Here is a 19907-nt window from a genome sequence, read left to right as displayed (position 1 = left end):
CAAGATTGAGACATTGCGAAAAGGTAGCAATGCCTGTCGTTATTTAATTAACTCTCAACTTGTTTTGGGCGTTTTCATCTCAGAACTTTGACCCTCTCACATTACTTTACGTTCATGAAAGTCAAATGTAACATTTTGTCGCATAGAATGTCTAGTTTAGCGCCCCGTTGTACTGAAAGACAGCTAACTTCGACTGTTTGAATTATCGATGCTAACCAAGCAAGCTAGCACTAGCTAGCTGGTAGCAGGTGAGTAGCTACTTCTGCTATGCTTTCTGTAACCGTGTAACCTCCACAGCTCCACCCTCTTGATAAAAATGTCATGGTTTCCCCACACTTATATACAATAAATATTTAATAAACTATTAAAATAAATATACATTTGTTTAAAAATGTATAATTTAACAGAATATAATCAAACATAATGGTTTTTAACAATGTATAAAGAACAAAATCTGAATTAAAATTGATGAGAAAAAATGGTTGTTACAATGTTACAGTAATGATAGAATTGTTTGCATTAAAACATGTGAATAAAATACATTTTGGTGATACCCATTAACCTTGAGCATATTTAAGTGCTTGCCAAAGAAAAAAAAAACCAAAAACTTTAGTTGTTTTTTTTATTTCTATTTGAAAAATGTGTAACGGTAATGAATTTTGGTGCTCAGTGTCTCTAAAAATGTCAGAAAATACATTAATGTTTTTCAAATGGATTATAAATTCATATTAAACAGTGCCTTTTGATTTTATATGTTATAAAGGGTCAAAGGAAATATGTATTCAATGCTGTTGGATTTTTGCTATGAGCTGTACCATGTTCATGAGAATCACCCTAATAGTCATAGTTAAAGCTACATTTCATCATCAGTATTTTAGCATGCTAACAATGACAATGCTTACATTTTGATATTTAGCAGCTATAACATTTTAACCATGTTAAACAACGTGCTGAACAACTTTGTTCAGCCTGTCTGGATGCGCAATATTTGCTATTTAGCACTAAATGTAATTGGACCAGATGTGGGTGCTAGAGGAAAAGTCACCAGGGTCGAGTAGTGTATTCAGTATTCAGATCTCTTACTTCAGTAACAGTACTAATACCACACTGTGAAATTACTCCACCACAAGTAAAAGTCCTGCATTCAAAACTTACTTAAGTAAAAGTACAAAAGTATCCGCATCAAAATGTACTTAAAGTATCAAAAGTAAAAGTACTTGTTATGCACCATTATGTTATGTTATGCATGGTTGAATGGACCAACATACAGTGTTATTTTCTACATATTCCAAATATATAATTGGATTATTATTGATACATTTCAATTTTCTCAAGGTAGAGGTCTTTTTAACTACTTAATATACTGTTATGAGGTTTAATTTTAAGAAAATGGCTAATCACTTAAAATGTATGATGTTTTCTAAGTAAAAAGTACAATATTTGCCTTAAAATGTAGTGAAGTAGAAGTATAAAGTTACATAAATTGTAAATACTTAAGTAAAGTACCTCAAAATTGTACTTAAGTACAGTACTTGAGTAAATGTACTTTTACATTTACAGTTACATTCCACCACTGCCAAGGTCCATAGGATCGCCATTGTAACATGAACATCTGTACAAAGTTTAACAATAATCCATCCAACCGACATTGAGATGTTTCAGTCTGGACCAAAGTATAAATGCAGTGGATGCAAAAATTAAGCTACAGTCTCTTTTTTTATGTTGTAAACACCCTCAATTTAATGAGTCAGCTATTCAACCGCATAGTTATTGTTTCCTATTAAATCCAATGTGCAGAAGAGGCCAAAACGTAATTTAAAACCATGTCACTGTCCAAATACTACACTTATTCATCAGTCTTAGTAGATCATAGTTGTAGATAAGACACCATTATATCCTGTCCGCTCATACACATAAATAAGACACAGCTTATGTTGAAAGCAAGCTTGTATAGCTAAGAGCTGAATATCCAATAATGGTAAAGTTGGTGTTTCCTCCTGATAGCATGTTGTTGAGCAAGACACTAAAACTTAACCTGATGATCCAGTCATCAGTGAATGCGTGCATTAATGCGGGATTGTAAAATGCTTTGAAAATACCTTAAAGATGCAGGCACCTGATAGTTATAGTCTGTTCAGTACTTTTATTTCACCACCAACCCCCCCCCCCCCCCCCCCCCCCCCCCCCCCCAATGTGATTGATATACTGGATGAAGATGGTTTTAAAACAGTACAGCAAGAAGTAACGTGGACTACATTTAAAACAGTTTAAAGCTTTAAACAGCACAGAAAGACCTGCTTATATATATTTTTATCAAATACATGTTTCAGTTCCCAATAACCTCTTCTGCCTTTGAATAATAAAACTTCATTAAAACTCTTTTAAAAAGTGCACCACATTGGTTTTCCACCTGTAGTCAATAGTCTGTGTGTGTGGACATGTCTCTCTGCCTGTCAATCACACAAACTCTGTGAGTGTATTTGAACTCAGCAACATCAAAGCTGCTTGGTTTTATCATTCAGGTTGACTTCAGTAGAAAAGCTTTCAAGTCTCTCCACCCCCCCAGACCTTTTTCTGTCTGCAGGTTGGTCCGTGAATCGAAGCCCAACAAAGTGAAACTCAGTTCACCACTCAGGTTCAAGTAAGGATCCTTTTCTTCCAGTGTATGTGGCCTCAGCCTGGTCCATCAGTGTCTCACTGAGCCATTATTTTGTTCATAGGGCTCGTCACACTCAGCACAGCAGGCTCTGCCTCTGTGGGGTCACAGTGTTGTGTCGTAGCCGGCTGGACACACCTTTAGTCCTAATGGACCAGAGGTCCTTTCTGTAGGTGAGCAGGTTTAGCAGGTATAGGAGGTTTGGTGTAGCCAGGTGTGCTGTGAGGATCATCTGCGAATGCCTTCCTGAGCTGTGCCACGCGCCCTCCGTAGTCTGACTTGTTCTCTGACACGATCTCTGAGGAGGGGAGAGAGGAGAAATGTGAGTCAGCAAATAATATATTGAAAAGTTTTATTCAGCACCAGTTCCTTCTAAGCTGAAAGTCTATTTTTTATTATTTTTATTATTTAAAGTTCTATTGAATTGTCTTCAAATAAAATCCAACCACCAAAAAAGAGAAGAGGTTAACATAAGAACATATCATAATTACAGTTATTTCGTTACAATATTGTGGTGAGAATTAGCACTTTTTACTGTTTAATCTTCCCAGCATCTTTTCACTTGCAAAACCGCCCATCATTTATTCCCTCCACATTTTCAGTATTTGAGCATGAGGCTCGTAGAACCAACTGGGCACAGATTATTAAGTCAGTTGTTAATACTCTAAATGCAAATGTACTCAGCTGCAGCACTACAGTTTTGTCCCCAAGCAGACATAACTTTGGTGATCCAGGCAGTTCACATCGTGACCATTCACCCATATATTTCAGCATTCCTCCATTAAGACGGCACAATGGGACATTCCCTGCATGCATATATGTACACTTGTTTGCTTTAAATAGACCCACTTTACTGAGTTTTGTAGGGGTGTAATAAAATCTAAGATTTTTCAAATATTTAATATATTTGCCTTAGGCTTCTTTGATATATTCACCAATGTTGGAAATAATCCTCTACCATGTTTCTTCATCAAATGTACAACCCAGGTCTTTCCTTATATCATACTTTAATGCTTTATTAAACATTATTGGGGGTTGTACTCTGATGGAAGTGAACTTTACCCTTTAATACAGTGTCTAATTTGTAAATATTTCCAAAGTTAGCCATAGCCCTCCAGATGGATTTTCCCTCATTCTGTACATAGTTTGGGAACAACTGTAACATAACCTCATTTTGCCTCCAAGATCTGAATCTGATACTGAAGCCAATAATGAAATGTATGTTATAACACTCTAAAGGGAGGTATTCTGCATTAAGACTATATTTAGTATTGTTGTATATAGCATTTAGTACCTTTTTTATTTTTTATTTTTCATGCATATATTTTAAGGGTTTTATGCAGGACTTTTACTTGTCTAAGCATTTATTTACAATGTGCTAGTACTTAATGAGACAGAGTAAATGAGTGAATGACAGGCTCAGGTTTCTCTTCGTCTCCTCCCCTCTCTCTTGTGTTGTTACCTCTGTCCTGCGGGCTGGCCCTCTCTGTGTCTGACAGCTTGGCTTTGAGCAGCGGCTGGTTGCCATGGCTACTAAGATGGGGCCTGTAGAGAGGAGTCCAGTCGCCGAGGTTGTCCGAGTTGCTGCCTGATTCACTGTCGCTGTCCTCGGCGGGGTCCTTGGGGTCGTCATCGGCGCTGCAGGAGTCCTCCTCAGACCACTGGTCGTGCGGTGAAGCCGGGTCACCCTGAATATATAAGTGGGACACAGTAAGACTCGGATACACTGTTCATTTTAACTCCAAACCCAAACACAAACACATGAACTCACGCTAACATCTGTGAGGGACAGCTGGATGTCTTCTTTAAAGCCGTGCTGCTGGGCCTCTCTTCCTGGCAGCATGTCTGCCGTCTGGATGCCATTCATATTATCACTGTGGACTCTGGAAGACAAAGACGTCCATTTTTAGTCCCGCAGACTGCCGTCCTAACCTTTGAATCAATCCTCCAGTTAGTCATATGGCAAATAACTTCAATAATCCAGTTAGGACGAGGAGACGGCTCGCTGAATGAAACACTTTAGTTCACAGTTGATCTTATCAAAGTCAATCAGTGTTATGTCGTTTGTTGAAGGGACTGAAGAAAACTTTATTACGTAGATGTTGTTATGTGTTGGATAAAAACAGTCCATCACTTAAAAAACAAAAAAGGAGGATTCAGTAGAATTTTAACTAATAGATATCATCAGAAACTTCCCCAATTAATGACTTGCATCAAAACAATTATATTTCATATTACAAGTTTTTAGATTTTAAGAAATGTTATGTTGAAATATGCAAATGAGGCATTGTCTTATTAAATATGTGCTAATTTGCATAACTATCCAGATCATAAATATGAACATTGGATAAAGCTTCTTGTTCCACTGTGTTGACATATTAAAGTCAAAGGGTTTTACAGAGGGAATTTTGGAAATCTCTTTTTATCACTCCATAAATCAGACAATGCTGTCAGTTTTTTGGTTTTTAGGAATAATATGTTATGTGTATGTATAAATCAGGCTATAAATGATATATGAACTAACCCCTCTGTAAAAACGTTCAGAATATAGACAGGAATGAAAACAGAGACGCAATAGACAAAGTATAGTTAAATAAACCCCTAAATATGTATTTTGGTTGTTGTCTTTTGCTGCCCATTGCACGACAGAAAGTATGTTTTTCCCTGCCGTGTCAGCCTTAAAACCAAAATAATGAAAACCTAACAAACAGACATGAGTTTGTCATTTCTGTGAATTAGTTTGGTTTGGTGGTTTTGCACATTCTGGATGACGCTGCTTCCATGAAATCTTCTGGAAAAATTGATCTCATAAATGAAACCACATGAATGAGATTTTCTCAGAAAGCCTGTTATTATCAGCATGTGACGGGCGGACATGGTGGAGGTGATGAATCTAATTTTCTCTGTAACGTTTTACACTCTTTTTTTTTATATACTTCAAAACAAAACAACTTACTCACAACTTTGCCTACTGTTTTTCTGCCTTTATCTCTACAGAAAATAACCTAACTTCCTTTTAAAGTTTTCATTGTAATCTGAAAAAAATGAGAAAAAAGATAAATAATATTACAAAAACAGGGATCAGCTAATGGTCTACACTTTCTGTGAAACAAACTGTAGATTACATTAATAAAAATCAAATCATTGCTGTGTTGCTTCACAATAAACTAGGGCTGCAAATAACTATATTTTTATTATCGATTAATCTGTCAATTATCGATTAGTTTGGTCAATAAAATGTATAAAAATATCAATCAGTGTTTCCCAAACCACAAGATGACGTCCTCTTGTATTGTCCACAAACCAAAGAGATATTCAGTTTATTGTCATAAAGGAACAAAGAAACCAGAAATATTCACATTGAAGAAGCTGAAATCAGAGAATTTGGACTTATTGTCTTTAAAAAACTGCTCAAACCAATTATTACATTATCAAAATAGTTGACGATTAATTTAATAATCGATTATCGTTCGATTGATCAAATATTTGTTGCAGCTCTACAATAAACATCCAGCAAACATGCTTTTGTTTACGGAGCATTATTTTATATCTGCTAATGACAGTTATGCCAATAACAAAAAATATTTATATATATAGTTATAATATTTTTTATGTATTTAAACTCATGTTCTTGTTCATGTGTTGTGTTTCTTGCACCTACCTGTTGTTCATGAGGCTCTGCAGCAGTTTGGAGGACCTGAACTCGTCCATCTCTCCGATCACGATGACGCTCACATCCCCGTCCCGACCCAGCAGCCACCTCACGTGTTTGTTGTCAGCTGGTGGAAAAAAGATAAGAAAAAACAACATTGGTAAGCTGTGACCGACCCAGCAATATCCTGATAAAAGCACTAGTCTCATAAGAAATGGTTATTCTGGCTTTTATCCAGAAGGTGGTGCTGTCCTATAAGTATAGAGCTGGAGAAATCTCACACAACAGCAACAGACTTTATCTCACTGTTAAACTGTGTTCCTTTTCCTCCTCTTTTTCCTCTTTTCCTGTCTTTCTATCGGGTCAAATACATTCCGCCTAAATAATGTGAGATCATTACAAAAGGAAAGGACAACAGTTAATAACAGTCAGCAGGCCACAGAATCTGACCTGGGGCAGTTTAACAGAGACTCCCTCTAAGGTCTGAATTGGAAACAGCCAACATCTTGTTTTGTTAAACATTGCATTGTCTGAATTCACTCTCTCTTAATATTTCTTAAATTATTGTTAATGAATAACTTATGATATAATGCTGAACAAGATGTCATATAATTAATCTACACTTATCAACTGTTATATAGGGCAAGGGTTAGGATTAGACCAAAAACTGCTGTCGAGCTAAGGGTTATAACAGAGGAACTGAAAGGCCAAATTATATGTATAAGACATAATTTGAAAGGTAACATATTGTAGTTGATCAGTTCTGCTGGTTCAGCATGAATCCTAGGTTTGGGTTTTAATAGGTTAGTTAAATATATTGTCTTTGGACATTTTTCAATTGAATATATTTCACAAAGGATTAGAAAATGGTTGCATTCTGTTTTGTTTAAGACAACAGCCCAATTGTTTGGAATCAGGGTTTTACTCCTTCAGTCAACCCTAAAAAAGGATATTTAATACAAATATAAAGCTGACTTGTGATTAAAATTATTGTTATTGTTCAAGATTCAAGAGTCTTTGTCATTATTCAAGATAACGAGATTTCCTTCAGACTCACAGCTTAAAGACATACAATAAGTTAAAAAAACACAAAATAAGTTAAAAAGGCACACGTTGGAATAAAAAAGAATAAAATAAAATAGATATGACTCTATATGATATAAAAAGAATGTAAGAATTGTTGTTTGTTTGTGGTAGTTGTAGAGTAGTTGGTTTGGAGGATTTATATCCAGTAAATTTTAGATAAAAAAGTAATACATGGTATCTTCTGTATGAACTAATCTTTACCACATAATAGATTTCAAATGCATTTATTCCATGACATCAGCACCCTGCTAAACAGGGTCTCTTCAGATGTCAGGGCATCAGGGCAGAGTTGACAAAAATAAACCCCTCCACCCTTCAGTGAGTGATAACAGGTATTTTCCGTGACATCTGATCAAGGTGAAAACACCTGCCATGACATCACTGTTTGGGGCGTGGCTTGAATATTCAAATCCTCAGAGAGCTGAACAGCTGCACTTTTCCGCCAATTGTAATTTAAAGCAGATTATCATTTAAAGACGCAGCAGGCTCAGAAAAACAGAGCCTGTAGGAGTCCATAGAGACAATGAGCTCCTAACAGTGAAGTGACTGTACAGATTTGATAGAAACCAGCTCACAAAGGGACCTCTGTTCCCCTTCATATTTTAGTGGAATGACTTGTGTTTTGCACATGTCACCCGGCACATAAGAGGACATTGTGTGGACGTCTCAATCTGATGTCACCTGACGTAAGACCATCTCTGACATAAGTCATCTTCATGTTCACACATTTAACTGTGATATAAGACATAGATGCTATTTACAGTACATAACTATGCTGTTTTTATAATTAACACACCTGCAAATTAACCAGAAATGCAGCACGTCATAAAATTATATAATAATGATTTATCGTCTGTTTATGTGACATTTATAGGCCTGCACGTACACGTAATCGTTGTCCTTCCCGATAACAGCAGTGAACAAAGCATGAAAGAGGCCTAACTGGATTGTATGTTGTGTAACACAAACAGGCAGACAACACACACTCGGCCGCCTCTCAGGTGACATGGCACAGATTGGGAAAACAAAGACGGTAATTTGATATGCGATTTTAAAGTGTGGCGACGCCCCAAACCACAGGGCTTACTCAATCTTATTCAGCCTTCAGCCTGTAGAAAGATTCGACTGGTGGTGATAGAGTCTGTCAGTCACACACACACACACACACACACACATTGTGCAGCAGAACCAGTGGAGGTGATAGTCAGAGAAACACCTTAAATGGAGGAGGGGTGAGTGAGACTGATGGTAGAGCGGAGCGACACCCCTGACAGAGCAATGAAAAGACTCGGGACTACATTACTTTACGTGTCATTTAAACACATTAATCAGATTGGTAACATGAGTGGGTGTCACTACCTTATTTATCTATGGTTGCTACACAGCTTGTGTATCATGTGCACTCAGAGTTGAGAAGATTTTCTGGTGATTAATTAGTTGTGACTCTCATCTGCAATAAATATGAAGCAAGAGAAAGCAGCCTAAACATAAAAAATATTATGTATGGAGCAATGGGCTGTTAATGCAAAAGGTCACATTTCCACTCCTACACAAGATCAAACACAGACATTATGGTTATTTAGCTTCTTTTTGTTGTCTTGGGGGTCTCTGTAATGGTTTTGTGTCTTTGTGTAGTAATTTTTGTCGCTATAATTATTTTGGTCTTCTGTACTTGTTTTTTTGTGTCTCTTAGTTGTTTATTGTGTCTCTCTGTAGTCATTTGTAGTTTTTTTTGCCTTTTTGTAATTGTTTGTAGTTGTTTTGTGTCTCTTTTTAGTCAGTTAGTAGTTTTTTGTGTCTCTATGTAGTCGTTTGTAGTTGTTTTGTGTCTCTTTGTAGTCGTTTGTAGTTGTTTCGTGTCTCTGTAGTCAGTTAGTAGTTTTTTGTGTCTCTTTATAGTCATTTGTAGTTGTGTGTCTCTTTGTAGTTGTTTTATGTCTCTTTGTAGTCAGTAAGTAGTTTTTTGTGTCTTTGTAGTCGGTTAGTAGTTTTTTGTGTCTCTTTGTAGTCTTTGTAGTTGTCTGTCTCTTTGTAATCATTTGTAGTTGTTTCATGTCTCTTTGTAGTCAGTTAGTAGTTTTGTGTGTCTTTGTAGATCACTAAGTAGTTGTTTTGTACATCTTTGTAGTCGCATATTTGTTATTTTGTGTCTTTGTAGTCTATTGTAGTTGTTTTGTGCCTGTTTGTAGTCGGTTAGTAGTTGTTTTTTTATGTCTCTTTGTAGTCTTTTATAGTTGTTTTGTGCCTCTAAGTATTTCCTTGTGTCCCTTTGTGATTATTATATATCTTTTTATATTCATTTGTCTCTTTGTATTTGTTTTGCACATTTTCAAAATCATTTTGAGTCTCTTTGTGGTCTCTTTGCAGATGTTTTGCATCTTGTTGTAGTTGTTTTCCAATTGTATTCTTTTATTTTATGTTGTATAGTCATTTTGTGCAACTTCCTTGTTGATACGTGTTTTGTATTTGAAGGCAACAACAGACAGGACTAGGCCTGTGCCTGGTAGGCCCATTCAGTATTCCACCCATGGGAAAATGGTAAACTGGCTTTGTAGCAGAGATTTAAGGAAGTTACTGCACCTTCACAGGAAATACAACCAGCAAACAACCCCCCTTAAAACTGTGATTTATCATTGTTTCACTTCCGTATTTGTACGGATTAAATAAACAAGATAAAAAGTAGTGATTGGTGAGAATTATAGGTGTGGCTAAGTGGATTTTATTGCCCTCAAACTCTTGTTACATGTGTTGCGACACACTAATCTTTTACTGTAAATAAATGGCACCGTGTCAGAGAATCAGGCAGCTTTTCCCAGAAACCTTGTTTCTTCCTGCTACAAAACTATGTTGCTATTTTGCTCGGAGTTTTCCTCTTTTGCTTTACAGGAAATCATACTCCTACTGCGATGGAATGAGATGTATTTGGCCCTGATGTGGGGTCACTAAAGTTTATCTTATGTGTTATCCGTGGACCAGTTGACTTCCCACCAGTGTAACCTGTAGAACAAAGCCAGTGTTGGACCCTACCTTTCTTTGTCCTGGTGCTGTTGTCTCTTCCTTCCCTCTCCTCTCTCTCTTCCCTCTCTCTCCAGCGGCGAACCTGCTCCTCTCTCATCTTCAAGAACAGGATCCTCTTCTGCTCCTCGCTGAGGGCCTCCAGCACCTCGGGCTCCACCCACATGTCCTCAAGGATTTTGGCCAGCATCCTGCCTGTCTTCGCCGGGTGTCAGAGACGGCCGTCAGCCCCTCTGCCTCTGTGCCCAGTGGGTCGTGTTTCAGCGGTGGGGTATGATCGCTCCTTTTTTCCTGTCCCAGAGTCAGGTTCCCTTTTCTTTGAAGGATGGAGGATCAGGTGCGGTCTAACTGCTGGAGGTCACACTGTAGTGTCCTTTGTTCAAGTGCTCTTCCTCTGTGCTGTGGGAGTGTGTCGGCCTCTCAGGAGGTGAAGGCACAGTGCGTACGGTTGGACTGAGCTCTGAAGGGTGCTGTTGTCGTTTTTACACACACACACAGAAAAAGAGAGAGAGAGAGAAAGAGAGAGAGAGAGAGAGAGAGATTACATCTACTGTATTGTTTAGTTCCCCTCCATTCAATCCTGTTCTGACTGGCACAACACAATAGTCCTAAAGCAAATAAGCCACAATGCCAAATGTGTGTGTCGGTGCGTGTGTGCATGCAGTGTTTACTCTGCATACAGTAGGCAGCGAGAATGCCGCTGTGCTTTCAAACACTGAAAGGCAAACAGGGGCAGGTTCAGTATGTCCACACACACACACACACACACACACACACACACACACACACACACACACACACACACACACACACATGCTCACATGCAGGGCGTTAATGGCTGCATGCTATCTGGGTCTAACAGACACAGATAGAGAGCAAGACAGCCACAGTTCACATGAATTATTGCATTAACAGTAACTCTCTCTCTCTCTCTCTCTCTCATACACACACACACACACACACACACCCCACTGTGTTTAACATCTTATCAGTACATGTGACACAGATAGATATCAATAGTCAAAAAAATCCCAGAGATCAACCTTCACCCTAAACTGTTTAAACACTCTGTATAAAAGCCATCTCCGCCCTGTAAACACTTTTGAAAAATGTGAAACAGTGTGTTGCCGTGCGACAGCCAATAGGATCTGTATCTGTGATAAGAGTCCACCAATCTGCACACGAGGGCAGTCTAATATTACGGTAAATCAGTTGAGGCTGACACAAGTGAAACATCACCCTGTCAGTTAGTGTTTCAGGTGTGGCAGGTGTTGGGCCGTAGAATTACAGTAAACCTCACACTAGACATGAATAATGCCACAGTCTGAGCCGAAACAGGGCGGTGAAACAAGTTTTTCCTGCCTCTAGCAGGACTCAATGCAGAACTGTGGAAATATTATTATTATTATTATTATTATAATAGTATTAAACATTTTATTTTTAATCCCATGCTCATAAATCTCTGTTTGTTTCAATAGTAAACTTAAACCAAAATCCAAACATGCTTTGGCCTACTGTCAGTTAATTTATTTTAAATGTGCACTCACTAAGGGTGTTGTAACTTACTGGCACTGATGATGAATGTGATATTTATTAAATTATTATTTACATCATGTTAATAATACACATGATGATATGATTGCCATTTAACTATCCATTAAGTGTCATTGTTCATTCTGTATGCCTCTGTACAGCTATGGTTAAAGATACCTCCCTACACTTGTAAGTTAGTGTAATTAATTAAATTAATTAAATTAAAAACACAATAAACAAAGTTAAAGATTAATTTGACTGATTAAAATTTTCTACACACTGGAAAAATTATTCTGAGCTGGCGTAAATGTAGCATAATTTAGTTTGTGATGATAACATTTAAAAAATGTTTCTTTAAATGAATTAATTTAGTTTAGGAGCTGATGTTCATTCATCAAAACACAAGACACTTCTTTTTACCCCTTAACATGTATTTATGTAATCCCTTGATCTACATAATAATCCAGGGCAAAAAGTTAATTTTCTAAAGAAGATCAAAAAGGATTTTTTTAAATCAGTGTCGACATCAAGATAATATCGTTATCATAAATTCTTTCAGCCACAATGATTGAGAAGTGAAAGTCTGATATTGCGACAGCCCTTATACACAGCTTCAGTGCATTATTAGTCTTAGAAACAGCATTCATCCATTCTTCATCCATTGCTCTGTACAGCACCACTCAAGTCTCTTTCAATAGTGTTTCTGAGTGACGTTTTTGTGACCCATGTTCTTGTTCATGTATAAGGGGTGTGTTTTCATTCATTCTTTCTCAATATAGGAATTGTGAAGCCTTTCAAGACTCTGATTAAGACCAATGCAAATAAACTGGACCTGACTTAAAGATTCAGTACAAAACAGCCCATTCATTGGCAAATTGCTCAAATTTTCTATAAGAGAATCACACCTCTGAGCAGTCCAATAACTGCACACTAACACATTGCAGCACAACAGAAAAAAACTCAATTAAATCATAAACCTGCCAAACTATTCAGAGACAATCACATCCAATACAGACACTTTAGGATAGAGAAATCACAGGAGGAGTTAATGAGAATATACGCTCAGCTCTGTTATTCAAACATAAAGACGTCCAGGTCTGGCTCTGTGCCAACGTGCAAATAGGTCCGGGATTTGCTCACATGCAGAGAAAAGAAAGAAAGGCAGGGAGAGGAGAGAAAGGTATGTGCACGGCATACTGAGAGAAAAGTTTGAAAAGTCTCTCAGTGTGAGAAAACACTGGGCATTTCACAGCGTCAGAGGAGAGTGTGAGAGATAAATGAACTCAGACGGGCCGTAGAATGGCAATCACAACAAAGACAGAGAGAGAGAGAGAAAGAAGAGGAGGAAGAGTGGACTTACTCAGTGGCTGCCAGCCGGTTGCATCTCCCAGCACCGCTCTGAGTTTCAGCTCCTCTGTGAGTGTGGTATGATGAGTGTGTGTGACGTGAGCGTGCTTTTGTGTGTGTGTGTGTGAGATCAGTCAGCAGCAGTGGTATGCAGGCTCTGCTCTGCTGCATTTGTACTGAATAGGAGTGGGACGGACTGACATCACTGCATTCATCTCTTGATCTCCTCCTTCCTTCTCTCCCCTTCACTTTCTTTATCTCGTTTACATTCCCATAATGAAATCAGATAACAATTGGTTAAATATTATCAAGTTAAATTCCTCCTGATCCATATACTGTGTATCCATTGCTATAAATAACTGCATAGCTTCATGTTTCTAATCTGCTCCCTTGTGACATTTAGCTACATTCAAGGACGCAAGGAATTTAATTTCCCCTGACAGGCTCTGTAACCTTTTCATATGTGGCAGCATGGGAAGAAGTCTTTTTTTGTTTTTACCTTATTTAACTGACAGTACCCCCCCAACCCCCTTCTTCCTTCTTCTTCCTTCAGGAAGTCCTGCTGGCTTTGTATGAAAGCATTAATCTCAACAACACATGTGCAGGAAGGAAGCTGGATATTTATTCCGTCGGATTTTTCCGTCAACAGGTTGTTGACACACTTATCGTGCCAGCGAGTCATTGTTTTGTGTTAACCCGCAGTGACAAATTAGATAAGTGAAGCTGAATGGTGTAAATGTCAGTCACATGGCTCTGAGTAATTATAGCTAATCATATTCAAGTGTGCTTTATTTATATGGAGCTGACTAACCTGTTACTGACCTGTCTGGCCTGTATGGGTGCGACCTACTGGGAGTGTTTACGGCAAATAAAAGTGTGCTGTAAATATTATTAGGTGCTCCTTCCACAATAACATTGCGTTTTCTTTCAGGTCAGCAAGTGGCTGGAGCTTAAGGGTGACAGTTAAAGGTCCCATGTTGCAGAAGGTGAGATTTCCATGTCTTTTTTTATTATTATAAACCAGATGTAGATAATATGCTGTTAGCCGTGAAGCCGGGATGTCACGGCTATACTAGAAACTGCTGCTTAAGTGCCGGTACAGTCATTCCCAGGCTGCAATGATGGTGCAGAGACTCTAGTAAGAGCAAACACTGACCAATCAGAGCATTGTTGCACTATACCTTGATTGTTTGTTTTTACTCTTCCTGTAAGTCGCTTTGGATAAAAGCGTCTGCTAAATGACTAAATGTAAATGCAAATGCATGCTGGGTTTTTCTGAACATTTTGGGGGAGCGGGTTAAAGAGACAGGTGCTAAAACAGAGTCAGTATGTTTAATTCACACTTGAAAAAAACAAATTATTGCCTTTAATCTGACTATAACTGGACAACTGAAGTGCATGTAAACGTGTTAGTCCAACTAATGTCGGAGTTTTCCAACTTCGATTAGGACACCCAGCTAATATGATTGGAATAGGATTTTTGCCGGTGTAGGTACCAGATCGGCTCGGCCTGCCTTCGTCTGATGCTGATTACGTCACACAAAACGCTACCTACAGCAAGGCTACTCGGACAAACTAATTAGCTTTTGACTTTTAGATAGATAGATAGATAGATAGATAGATAGATAGATAGATAGATAGATAGATAGATAGATAGATAGATAGATAGATAGATAGATAGATAGATAGATAGATAGATAGATAGATAGATAGATAGATAGATAGATAGATAGATAGATAGATAGGTGGATGTAGTCATTTTGTGTCTTTTTGTAGTTATTTGTAGTTGCTCTGTGCTTGTAATCAACAGGCGAAGGACCCCAAGCCGATCTGGCAGCCGAGCCGATTTGGTACCTACACTAGCATGTATAAAAAGACAACGCATGTGCGAATGCTCCATCCCCCACCCCCCACCCCCCGTGCTGGCGTATGATCCTGGAACAAAAACATTCAAGAAAGCCGGTCCCTTCAGTTATTCGATTTTTTCAGTTGCATGTAAACTGGACCAGACAGAAGTCCAATTAGACGGCAAAATCGATTTTTAAGCATAGCTTGCTGAGTGTTTCAGACAAAGGTATATTCAGACGGACAGTATGAGAAAAATAATGTGATAAAGCATTAAAGCACGTTAATATTGTAGAAACCCAAAGTACAATTATGAACACGCAAAATAAGCAGAATATGTTCCCTTTCAGCAACAGGATAATGGTAATGACATGAAGTGTGAGAGTAGCACAAGTAAAGAGGGGAGTAATGATTTATTTCACCAGTTTGTTTTTATGAAGTACTTCAGGATGGTTTCTTGATAGAACTTTGTTATTTGCCACTAGTGACCAAAAATATAGACAAATTTTGCATTTCTTTAAACTGCAGAATAGTTGTAGATATGAGCTTTTGTGACCACCAGATGAAACTTTATATTAGTTTTTACCAATAAAAGTTTGTTTTTAAATGTGTAAAAATGAGTATGAATATAATACACTGTCTCAAACTATAACTTCTGCATGATAAAGCTTGACAAAGAAAAGTTTAAAAAAGTTTTTTCTTTAACAAAGAACCTTTTATTTATTAATTTTTTTTTACAAAATCAATACTTGTGTTTCGTTGCAGTTGGGATGAAAACAACAAAATGTCATCTGTTCAGTGAGATTACCCTCAATCTTCCCCTTACTCTTACGCAAAATGAAACCACACCTGTCATCGGTCAGTATATTTGGGTTTCCACCAAATCCTGTGTTTCAGTGAAACCAGACACCCGTGTGTTTGTCTCTGGTATCAGGAAGCTCAAGGTCTGCTCACACAGACGCATGAACACACAGCTTTGGTCTGCTGTTTTTGTGAGGAACATTAATATGTCTCTCTAGATCCTTGAAGTTAACTTCTAACCCCAAGTGGTAACATGTCTGAAATGAAATGTATGTCCACTTCAGTAAATGTTATTCCAATGAGTCCAACCATAAATTGCGGTTAAGGTGAGGACATTTCTGTTGCCACTTACTCTTTTCCTTATCTAAACGTGTTTTTCAGAAAGATAAAAGGAAGAGAATGCACACATAAACACATAATCTCTTTCTCCGTCTTTTCCTCCTAGGTCAAAGTCAGAAATGCCAGGGAAAACAATACAGTGACCTACATATAGGTGTGATATAAACACATATATACCAACAAGAGACTTTCTTGAGCTTCTTATATTTTTCTGCCTGTAGTGACTAAATATGTGGTGATGTGTGCAGGAGCTATTAACAGGAATGATTAAGTATGAGGAAATATCTTTCCATGGGGGACAAAAAATCTGCCCATCTGTCGCAATTTTATGTTTCCTTGATATGGCACACCTTGGGAAACTCCCTGCAGTTACCAAGGCATTATAACTGAGTCTGGATCCACGTGGAGAGGATTAGACATGTGGTCACATTCAAATGGAAATTATGCATGCACAGCACCCTCTGCTGGAGGAAGGGAGGAGAGCGAGTCAGTGAGAAAAACAACCTGCATCTACACATGGCAGGTTGTTTGTGGTTATATTTCACGAATAATTTAGCAAAATTGATTAATGTATGTATTTATTTTCTTTATGTTAATAATTTGAAGCAGTTTAAAACTCATAACCATTATAAAAAAATCTTGTATAAAAATAAGATTATAATATAATAAAAATTATATATTATAAAGCACAGTTAGTGGTTTGTAAGACCAAAACTGCAATATTTACCTTGTTACATTTGCTGGTTATTGCATTATTCTGCATAACAAATCTGATAGTGTTGTTTTTTAAAGCATAAAGATGCAACCACAACTAATTCACTTTTACAGACAGTTTAAATATAACAAATTAGTAAAACTGTTGGAAATTTAGGGTCCACAACAGATGGAAACCTGAGGTTGTTGCTCCATGAAATTACTTTTACATATCTTTGCTTCATTATTGGAAATTTTTTCCACATTTAATATGATCATCCAACATTGTAACATTATACATCTAATGAAAAGCACAGGGAAAAACACAACAAGCTCCTTTTGATTAATATTGCAGGAGTTTTAGTTGTCTGTGAATTTCAGTTGATTTTTCAGGTTAATCCATCCCAGCTTTTCAGTCCATTTTAAGTGATGGTCACCAAAAATACACAGTCAACAACATTTTCCATGATCTTTGACCTGTAATATTGAACATGCATTAAAAATCAAGTAGATGCATTCAATAAGATTCCCTGCCGAGACCAAATCTGCATAATCTATCTGGTCCATCTATCAGTGACTCCATATGCCATTTACTGTATACCTAAATACAACACAAAGATTACAATTACAATATGTCCAAAGCGACACCAACAGCAGTCTCTGAGGAAGTCAGTTTTCCCTTTTGAACCACAAGAGTGTACTTCCCATGATGCTTTTGGGGGCGTAATTCAGCGACATGGGCAGGCAGATTTTCCATGGTAAAATTATTTGTATTCCAACATGTTCTCCCTTCAAAACCGCCCCATGTTTAATGCATGCGGCCCACCGACACGGAGCCTGTTCTGTGAAGAGGATGTGCATTAGCATGGATTCACATGAGAGATGCATGTGGTTTAACAGACCGCAAAGTATTGCTTTATTCCCCAAAGTAATTTAACTGGCAGTACATCTGTGCTGGAGCATGCACCCTTGGGTGGTCGATGTAACGTGCTACTGTGATGCCGCGTGTTGACTATTTTTGCATGATTAGCATGATGACTTTGAAGGAGTTTTCAGCTGACTTCAACATCATTGCACCACATAGAATGCAGCTTGTGCCTGATGATAGCAACCTAACAGCCATTGTAGATAATAATACATTCATATTCCTGAATACATTCAGAGAACATTTGACTAATCAGGTTTTGTACAGAGCGGAGTCCTGCATTGTGTGTTGGTGTCATCAGGAGGACTGGTCCTCTGATGACATGATATGGCTCATAAAGGAAATAACATAGTAGCCTATAACAGTTAAAGCTGCATCACTTGACTTTCCTGCCTATTTATGCGGGTAGTGTAACAAGCTGTAGGCACAACATTGACATACTATTAACTTACAGCGAAAAGGCATTGATATTCAGAGCAAGACTTATTTTAAATGTAATTCTCAGGTTCACTCTTATCCAACACATCAATCTTTAGATCTTCATCCTCCAAGATTTCTTACAATTTATTGTTAAATTTTGGGGTATCAAATTATGGAATACCTTTTCCCATCTGCCAAAGAACTCCATCTATAAAAAATTTCACAGGATGTCTAAAAGCCCATTTAACTGCTGTTTAAAAATTCTAATTCACACACAAATACACTTTTATAACATGTTCATATTTTTGTTTTTATAATTTTTTTTGTTATTGACATAACTTTTTGCTGATGTTATACATATGTTTTTTCTTTTATCAGTTTGTTATTGCTTTCATATAACGATGACATTTTAGGTGGCTTTTTGAAGAAGCCCATCTCGGTTTTCTGCCTCTCCCTGCACTTTACACTATTTGTTATCTTTGTCATTTTATGTAATTCTAACTGTGCAAATAAATAAACCTAACCTAAACCTATATACAATTCAAATGTTATTACTATCAGTAGCAATATTCCTTTCTGTAGCTCGTATGCAATTCTAGCCTAAAACTAGCTTGTTAGCTGGGAGCAGTGCCCACCAGGCTCTAAGACGAATGCTGTCAGTGCTGTAAAAGCTGTCACATTTAAACAGCTTTCTGTTCTGAGATGAAAAGTGAAGGGAAAACACCAGCGAATTTCATTCTGACACCGAAATACACCCAATACACAATACTGTGTATGCACAGGCTGCATGTGTGTCATTATTTGATGGACTTGTCTTTTGAGTGTCGTTTCCACAGACACCAGTAACACTAGTGAGCAATTTGAGGCCACGTAAACGGTCACGTATCAGAGAGTGAAAACACGTTTGAAGCAAATTTGAGAGACAACTTGATGTTTTCCCTTGGAGAAACAACACATTTCTAATACCACAGACTGTATTTAAAAAAGCAAGTGGATGTAGCCTGTGGGCTGAAAAAGTGAAGCCAATGCAGGTGCGATTTTTAGCCTGCATTCTTGCTAATGGCCAACAGGGGGCGACTCCACTGGCTGCAGAAAGAAGTCAGATTGTCTCGAAGTCCATGAGAAAATGACTCTATTCTCACTTCACTAAACATTTTCTTAATTCATTTATGGTCTCAATCTCTAGTTTCAAGTATTCTTCAATACAGAGGGAGGTGAGTTTACATGCCTTATATTTTTGGACAGTAGTATGCTACATTAGCTCAGTTTACAGTGATGTTGCAATGCCACTGTCCTTAAACTTTTTAACAGTCAGACATCCACGGTTTCATATGACTTCCATATTTACAACTTGGCACAGAGGCGCTGAGTGTGGCACTGTTGCTATGGTTACTGTTCTGTCTGTTGACCCGGCTGCCCAGCAGACTTATAGTTGGCACACATACCACACACACACACACACACACACACACACAACGTTTCAAACACACACCGCACATTCTGTCGCCATGTTGGCAAGGCTGTGAGTGTTTTCCTTGTTTTTCTATCTGTCTCTCTCTCTCTCTCTCTCTCTCTCTCCCACATACACATGTGAA

General features: G+C 37.8%; 1 protein-coding gene and 1 long non-coding RNA gene across 2 annotated transcripts; one reads left to right on the top strand and one right to left on the bottom strand.

Annotated features, from left to right (window-relative positions):
• Positions 1 to 5338, top strand: LOC131982011 (uncharacterized). The gene is made up of 4 exons (XR_009395343.1): positions 1 to 248; positions 2567 to 2641; positions 2721 to 2978; positions 4156 to 5338. It is a non-coding gene; the product is annotated as an uncharacterized LOC131982011 (long non-coding RNA).
• Positions 2191 to 10737, bottom strand: zgc:92242 (uncharacterized protein LOC436899 homolog). The gene is made up of 5 exons (XM_059346566.1): positions 10422 to 10737; positions 6318 to 6435; positions 4428 to 4539; positions 4119 to 4344; positions 2191 to 2954 (listed from the first exon to the last, which is right to left on the bottom strand). The coding sequence occupies exons 1-5, from the start codon at positions 10597 to 10599 to the stop codon at positions 2803 to 2805; spliced, it is 786 nt and encodes a 261-aa protein (XP_059202549.1). The 5' UTR covers positions 10600 to 10737; the 3' UTR covers positions 2191 to 2802.
• Between the last annotated feature and the right edge of the window lie 9170 nt (positions 10738 to 19907).

Source organism: Centropristis striata, chromosome 12, assembly GCF_030273125.1.
Source record: "Centropristis striata isolate RG_2023a ecotype Rhode Island chromosome 12, C.striata_1.0, whole genome shotgun sequence".
NCBI classification, from domain to species: Eukaryota; Metazoa; Chordata; class Actinopteri; order Perciformes; family Serranidae; genus Centropristis; species Centropristis striata.
Note: the sequence above shows the minus strand (reverse complement) of the source record. Positions and strands in the feature narration are given on the sequence as shown.